Genomic DNA, 8,700 nt, shown 5'->3' with positions numbered 1-8,700 from the left:
GTGTTTTGAAAAAAGTGTGTTTTAGGACTGCAATTTGAGTGTAAAACAGGAATTTTGCTTGTAGTTTAGCAGAATTGGTTCAGGGGGTTGGTGCATGGGTTACATGTTGTGGTCATTGTGTCTGAAGTACCAGTATTTGTGTGTAAACAATTGAGAAAAACTGTAAGACATTTCTCCACTATAGATGTCACACGTTACTGCCACCTTCTGCTCTGAAGAGGTATTGCAGATACAGGTTGTTTGGACATAAAGCAATCTTGTAGTTTTAAGGAGTTTGCATGTCGTGTTAAAACTACATGAATTAAAAATGTTTAATCACTAAACATGAATTAATATAATAGAAGCTACATGTTATACTTATGTTGATCAAACAGACAACCATGTTGTTTTTTTGAGTATGGAGTCAAAGTATTTCAAACAGCTGCTTCTTTTTTAACATCATTTATTTGTTGAACATTAAGGCATATATATACAATCATATGACTTTTCATCAAAATAGAATTTACAACCCAAAACCTCTTTGGTTTTTATTATCAAAATAACACATAAGGCACATAGGGAGCAGTTTGCATTTGAGGATTGAGATACAGATTTGTGAGGTTTACAGATGTGAGTCTGTTCATCAGAAAGCTCTCAGCATTGATCCACTGATTGCATGTTTCTTTCTTACAGATATTTACCCAGGTTTGTCTGAGCAGCATACATATCTCACAGGCTAAATACACAGGAATGTTTATTGTTTTCAGCTTAACAGAATCTTGATTAATAAAAATAATCTATTACGTTAAAACATTAATCCCACAATGATGAAAAAGCAGCTACGCTACATGAAACAAACATGACAGATCCTCATTAACAAAAAAACGCACTGAAACAAAGACAACAAGCAGAGGCGAGCAGTGTTTCTGCTTTGAATCTAACAATGAATACAGCTGGTGTTAGAACGTCTTCCTGAGAGCAAAGTTTAGACTGATCAGTAACTTAGAAAACTAAGGACAAAGAGTGCAGAGGGCAACGCAAGATCTGACTGAGAAGTAATGTTTTTAATCATTTGTGTAGCGTTCAACTGGAAACGGGCATTATGCATAGATGTATAACATTCAAAAAAACACTGAGTAACTGTATGATGATGTAATGCTTCTTTAAAGAGCAGCATGAGCAGCATTTGGCTTATATTTTAAATGCATTGATTTTTTACCCTCACATGAAGGTATAGTGTATCAAGTGTGAAAAGGCCGGGCGGTAGTTTAAAGGTATGACATTAAATCATCTGAAGATCACTGCAGAACTTAATCCAGATGCACAGGCAGGGTTTTTATTCCTCTTAATGACTACTGTACAATACTTTTTAGAATAAACTTAAAAAAACTGTCCTAAATTAATATTTACTCTTGTGGATTCTTAAGGGGTTTCATTTTACCGTAGGAAAGATCTTGTGTCAGAACTTGACTCAAACACAACAGCGCCAACTACAACACTATCTGGCCTGCAATGTGCACTTTTACCAGCAGAGGGCAGCAAGTGATCAGAGGAGTTTCCACCTTCCAGCTGTAGCATGTGCAACTTTTCAAGTCTTGCAAAAGAGTGTCCATACATCCAGTTTGTGAGTTACCAGCTGTATTTAAGTCCTGTGGCTATGTTTGAAGCATATCTTTTCAGCAACAAAAAACACTTGCACCAAAAATACTGACCTAACAAAATCTTTAGCAAACATGAGGCCTGCTGTGGCATTTCGGGAGCAATATTTTGACCATGTGAAGGTATACTAACAAGGCTTTTAGTGTTGTGAACCCTCTGCTCGAGAGCTCAGAGTTCAATATTACACCCAGATGTGGAAGATTTCCTAACAATATAAACAGTCACTCTTTGTGTTATATAACAGCACAGAACTTCAGAGAAAGTCAATGAGTACAATCAGACTGAAAGACAAACAGAATGGTTGACTACACGGACGTGTTAGGATCTAAAGTTGGTGCAGGTTCAAGCAGGGAGTATTAGTGAATGAATTAGTCGTGGCAGATATCTGCTTTGGTATTCCCGAGGTGCACGCAACCTTCTTTACTCCATCTTATTGCTTTCATTTAACAGACAGTATCATAACTACACTCGTGGAAAAGGCAGGATAAGGCCTCAGGAGTTTTAGCACCAATGCCACAGGCAGACAGGTTTTTGGCATACTCCGCTGTACCCTCACACAGAAGCAGCACAGTGCATCTCATGTCTGTTAAAAACCTTCCCATTCCCTTTGTAACACTACACCAGTGGAAAAAAAAACATGTAACAATTGGTTATGAAATGTCATAATAAAGTACCAAGTAAACCCACAGGAGCATGCTGTGCCCCCTCCTCGTCAGGGAGTAATGAGATGCAGACATCCGCCCACAGAACCTGAAAACACGCATGATGCCTCGTCACAAAACTCAATAAACCCAGAGCTCTGGATTGAATTAGCCGGGTTATGTTTGGACACTGCATCATTTCTCTTCCTTTGGCAGAACTCTACAGTAAGGAGGATGAAGCATACAGTATTCAAAGTTGAAGGTCAATAAAGTAAACAACAAGAGGGAGGGGGATGTCCTGTTCAGACTCAGCAGTAAAGGTTTGAATCAACTGAGGCAGCATGGGTACTGAAGAAGAATGTAAGGCATATGTTTCTAAATTTAACTAAACACAAACTTGTTGATGGTGCATATTTCAAGGTTGTATTTGACAGTTTTCGACCACAGAACAAACTTGCTGAAGTTTTCACGGCTATCGCCTGAGCCAACGAACACATCTTGCAGACGCAGGGCGACATTACATTATTATTACAATAGCCACCTGAAAAATATAAGTCCAACACAAGCTTCCTTCTACTTATGCTTAACCTCAACAAGATGTTGACTTTTTTGTTACCAACTACTTGTGAGCTTTGGATGAAAGGCAGCATACAGTCTGCTTGACAGAGTTATCAGGCTGAACAACCAAAAGAGTGAGCGGACAGCAGCTAAAGTGTGTCAAATGTTCAGTTTGATCTAATGAATGAAAAAGTAGCAACACAGTTATTTGAATGAATACAGAACTATTGCTTAACGCAGGTTTAGAGGAGTGCAGAATGCAAACAGCGGCCCTGTTCTGTCTCCAGAACAAACTGATTCTCTGAATTTATTGCCTTCAACATTCTCGTAGGAAAACAGACCTTGCTCTCACTGTAACACTCGTACACCATCCTCTGCCTTTCTGCGCATTTCTCTCTGTCTCACCGCTCTAATACTGTCAGCTCGGCCGGCCAGCAGCCTCCCTTTCGTTTGATGAAAGCATTACGGCAGTCACATGAAGCTACAATGGTCCAAGGCCACTTATGGAACGGGTTAAAAGATCTCAGGGGAAGAAAACATTTTCTTGAACTGATAAAATACAAACAAGACTGGATTGGACAGAATTTGGTTTCACACTTGTGCAATGTGCAAAATGCAAACAAGTCTTTAGGAGAAACCTAGCTCTGACGTGAGCTCAGTACAATCTGAGCTCTCCACTGTGGCAGCACATGGACACCCCTGTGGTTGAAATAGTAGAATCCGCTCTGCTGTGAACTGTGACAGCACTGGCCAGGATTATTTCAAAGCTTCAGAGGACTGCGGCAGTAAATGAATAATTAAACTCATTCAACAACCGCAGTTTGAAAGGAACAAACATGCCACCTCTGTGGCATCAAGATGTGCTTCCCAACTACAGGATAGACATGTGTTCAGGTTGGTGTGGATGAGGCTGTGAGTGTGGACCGGATCCTCCAAGCGGTCCCAGTGGTCCTAGTGGTCCAAGTGGTCCCAGTGCATCCACCTTGTGTTCCCTCCCAGCAGGTCCCAGGGCCCCTCCTCTGGCCAGCACCGCCATGGTATCTCCCGACATGCCGGCAAACTCGAAAGCAAATGTCCCGTAAAACAGCATGATGATGACGCAGAACACCCATTCAAAAATGGCCGACGCGTGCTGCAGGACGAAGCTCTCCTGACAGAAAAACACGCCACCTGAAAATATGGTCAAGGATAACAACAGCGGTGTAACAACAGATGCTCACTTCTCTGCAGTGTTTATAGATCGAAAATTAGCATTGGTTCTGAAAGAATAAAAACTAGCAGGCTGTGATGGTGAGGACATACTGCTAAAGGTGCAGGTGAGAGGATAAACCTGACCCAGGGATTACAATTTAAATATATATACTTGATTTTAAGATTATCAGACACCAAACACATCAACCCACTTTTAAATATTAGGGCAGCATATTGTAGGGGCTATGTGTTTTCTCAAAGACGTTATTTGAATCTGAAATACCATTACATTCTTTATAGGAAAACATATCCAAAGAGATTAGAGGTACTGCTTTGTCCACAGGAGCTTTAAAAGAAACAGTTTGACATTTTGATGATTGAAGCAGACTTCCTTGGGTGGGCAAAAAATCACTGTATTTAGCCAAGAAATGGTAGTACACAGCCCGCCATAAAGCCATATACTGTTAACAATAACATGATTATTAAGATAAGATAAGATAAGATAAGATACTCCTTTATTCCTTTTTTCCCTTTTTTCACTCTATTAGTGAGCTTAAAATAATGTGTAAGATTTATGATTATTCATGTCTCCTTTAACAATCTTTGAATCTATTCTAATACAAAGTTGTGAAAATTAATGGAGACTGAAAGAAATTAATCTAGACAAGACATGAAATCATCACAGAGAGTGAAAAGGATGTTCATGTCCTTAACGACAGCACTGTTAAACACTGTATGAAAGCCCTTGGCAGTCCTGAAGCCTGCCATCTGTTACTGTCTGAAGAGGATACTGAGCACCAAGGCTACGAAGGCCAGCAGGGTCATGCAGAGCCGGAGGTGGGCCACGTTGTACTCCCCCTGGGTCTTGGCCAGTCGGTAAGTCAGCGCTGACTGCAGACACACAAACAGCATACTGGTAGGGAAGGCGATGCCCGCTCCGACATAGTGGAGAACTTTGGCATTATCCACCTGCCATGAGAAGATGGGAGAGAGAGAGGAAGAGAGGTAAGACACAAATTTGGATGAACACTCAGAAGAGGGCAACATCAAACAGCGTCTGATTGTTCAGTGTTGTGATGGTTATGTTAGACTTCTTTTAGTGGGAGTCAAAGAAGAAAAGGAGATGGTAACATGGAGAGCAGAAAGCCGATGAACGCCTTCTTTTCCCTTCTGGTCACAAGAACGATATGAAACAATGCACAAAAGAGCCCCGCTGGACCATGTGACTACAGTTCCCACTGCAAGATCCAGTCGCAGACACACAAACCAAGTCACACAGAGTTTAGATCTACTGATCTGAACTGATGGGAAATTCAGGGAGCAGAGCTACAAACAAATCTCCAAGATCTCTTTGGGCTGATGACAAAGACCGTCTTTACTTGGCTGATGCTGACTGGTCAGAGCCTTGTGTTGGGAGTAACAACGTCCCTCTGCTCCACATAATTCTTAGGGATCATTACAGCAATACTCTAGAAGTTACTTAGCTTTGGCCTTTTAAGCCATTAGTACAATGACTGGGCTAGTACATACTCAACATTCTTGTGTAGTAGGTTAATCCTGTAAGCAGCAAAGTAAGACTTCTAGAAAGTTCAATGTTAAAGCACACGCAGCAGAATGTCAGTGTTTCCTCCTCAGCTTGGGGTGGAGATTTTCTACTACAGCTTCTCTCTTTCTCTCTACCACACCTACATCACAGTGGCACTGTGCCACTGCCAATCTGTTACTCCCTTTATTCAGTAATGGAAGAACACGCACATACATGCACAGAAACTAACAACAAGCATATCATTTGTCCTCTAGCTGCTTTTTTGTTTCAGTGGGAGTGTTTCCCACACACAGACAATACCTTGGCGGGGGCCGCCCAAGGATATTTTTGGATGCCCAAGTATAATGGTCAACCAGTTTTACATTTTTTCTTTCTTTTCTTTTATTCATATAAGATCACCACCTGGGATCAATTATGTAGATGATTTCTGGTTGCTCTCTGCGCCCCGCTCTGATAACCTGCAGAGCCTGACACATGCTCTGCAAGTGAGAGGAAGAAAGAGGTATTTCTCAAGGTACATCATACCTGTTAATGCACTGATTGAGGAGCGATGTTTTATGTTAAATATGACCCTGATATAGGATCCACACTGGAACTTTTTTTTTTGTATACATTTTTTTAATTCACATTTAACCTTATTCACATGACACCAAAACAAATAAACAATAAAACAATAAAACACAGGGGACAATTAAATTAACAGTAACACAAAACAACAAACAAACAAAAACAAGATCCACAAACAGAACAGAGAAGCTCGACCTCTATAATTTTATAATTTTTCTTCTTTAAATGTTAGCTGTAAAAAAAATTTTTTTATCAAAATAACAGAAAATCTTTGATCACAAATTAAATTTTGCACTACTCTCACTAAAACCTATGAACTAAGTGTGTGCAATATTTTACCCCGTATGTTTTCAAAATGAAATATTTTGTTTTTTTCAAAGGCTAATGATTCTTACAATTTCAAATAATATCGCAGTTTGTTACTCCAGTGTTTGAGTGAGGGAGGACATGTAGCTTTCCATTTTTTAAAAAAAACTTTTTTTTAATACAATGGAGGAAAAAAAGAATAACCCATCTTTTAGGATATCTGACTCTTACATGTGAGATGTCTTGAAAGATGCAAATATAAACATTGAAATTAATTTCCACTCCCAAAACCTCAGACAACCAGTGCTCTATTTGTCTAGCCATTTTTAATAACTTGTTAACTTTATTCCTAAGAACTATAAATGTGAAAGGGCTTCACACATCGACTTCATGGGACAGGTGCGTAAGAGAGGAGTGACATTTTTTTTTATTACAAAACACATTTGTTGGGGGTTTTTTGTCCTTATCTATGGCTGAAATGTTGTAATAAACATGTTTTGAAGTTGGACAGTGTGCAGGATGTTTGTAATTTCTAGATTCCAAAACAACCAAAATCACTTTCCAGCCTCTTTATCAGTTGTATCTGACTTGGCTGCATTTTGGTCTGATGTGATGGCAAAGTCAAAGTAATTCCTCTCCTCATCTATTACCTTCAATTTACGAACTACAGCTGTTTTTTCTCCATACCATACTTTGATTATGTAGCAGTATAGTCTCTATTGTTTTATACTATGCAACAAGTCTGTGCACAGTTTTCCCTGCACCACTGGTTTTGTAATTATTTGTAAATTACTTATTTAGTTGTGTATATACGTCGTAACATATGCTTATTTTTATATTAATTGCTAATAACTTTTTAATAATTGCTATTTTATATGCTGTTTTTTACTTTATACTGTTTTGAACTGTCTACTTTACTGCTGTAACACTTATTTCCCCGTTGTGGGACGAATAAAGGATTATCTTATCTTATCACATACATGCAAGTAAAGCAGAATGAATGAAATTTACCAATAAAAAGTAATCTGATGATGTCTCCTTGCACTAAAGGAAACTGTGACAGGTGTTTTTCAGTCTTTTTTTGCCTTTTTACACACCAAATGATTGACCTACATCAAATACATAACCACAGATTAGTGGATAATTAACATGTTTGTTAGCTGCAGCCTGAGTCTATACTCTGCCCTACATTCTATACTGCTAGAGTGTGTGTGAGTGTGTAAGTACGTGTGTTTTTGTGTGTGCCTGGTGCCCCAGATATATAACTAATTGAAGCCATTACCTGCTGTATTAGTGAAACATTAACCCAGCAGGTAAACCATTGATGTACTACTTAATGTACGTTTTCACATTTCACACAGCACGCAAAAGCTATGCAATTAAGGAATGGATGGAGTAGAGGTGCAGGTGGAGGTGGCTGACTTATTGGTGAGTATGAATGCCTGGTGTGTGGTGAGGGTAGTGAAATGGTCTAAAAAGTCATAACAGAGGCAAGATGAAACAACAAAGAGACATAGGGGTGGAGAGGCATGAGGGGGATAGTAAGATGAGGTGTGGGCTGGGCTACAGCTCTCATTGTGACTGCATGTGTTCATCAGGAACTACATTTTTCTTGGTACCTGTCGTCATCTGCCATAATTCAAATGTTCTCCACCACCATAGATTTTATATTAAGAAGAGTATGCAGCCTCCAGGTCTGAAAAGTAAAGCCAATCCAAATGTACCTTAAACCTGCATTCTCTCTAATGTCCAGCAGGGGGAGACTCCCCTGTTTCAAACAATAAGTCTGAATGTATGGGAATCAATAGCCCTTTTTATATTATCAGTTAAAGGCATGATAGTAGCATCCCTGTAACGCCTCGCCTTCAGTATGAATGCTACAGAGTTGCGAACTATTTGAGCAACTGGGCCGGAGCAGCGCTGTGTGTGTACATGTCTGAGTGTTAGTAAATGAAGCTCCCGCTGTGTGTTTACCTCTTGTGTTTCTGCAACACTGTGAAGCAATGCAATAATCGCACACTGGCACACCAATAATACGCTGTTGTTGGATCTTTATGAAAGTGTAAAGGCATGATGACGACGGAGCTGCATTATGGTACCGTTACAAACTTGCAGTGTGAAAAGAGCTTATGAGAAAATGACCCCACCCACAGCCCATTGTATTAACTAGTTAACATTTCCCTGCAATTTTGTGATTCTTGCCATGATGTCTTAACCAAAAGAAGAGACGAATCAACACTTATCCATCCTCCC

The 8,700-nt window shown here is 39.6% G+C and overlaps 1 protein-coding gene across 1 annotated transcript in view; it reads right to left on the bottom strand.

Moving 5' to 3' along the window:
- Window positions 1-425: 425 nt before the first annotated feature.
- zgc:154058 (uncharacterized protein LOC795538 homolog) overlaps window positions 426-8,700 on the bottom strand; it is a 33,783-nt gene continuing 25,508 nt past the window's right edge. The window contains exons 7-8 of the mRNA XM_034681809.1: window positions 4,820-4,997; window positions 426-4,007 (exon numbers count right to left, since the gene is read on the bottom strand). Of these exons, the coding sequence (XP_034537700.1) occupies window positions 3,709-4,007; window positions 4,820-4,997 (477 nt within the window). The 3' untranslated portion in view covers window positions 426-3,708. The remainder of the gene's footprint in view (window positions 4,008-4,819; window positions 4,998-8,700) is intronic.

This window comes from Notolabrus celidotus, chromosome 4 (assembly GCF_009762535.1).
Source record: "Notolabrus celidotus isolate fNotCel1 chromosome 4, fNotCel1.pri, whole genome shotgun sequence".
NCBI classification, from domain to species: Eukaryota; Metazoa; Chordata; class Actinopteri; order Labriformes; family Labridae; genus Notolabrus; species Notolabrus celidotus.
Note: the sequence above shows the minus strand (reverse complement) of the source record. Positions and strands in the feature narration are given on the sequence as shown.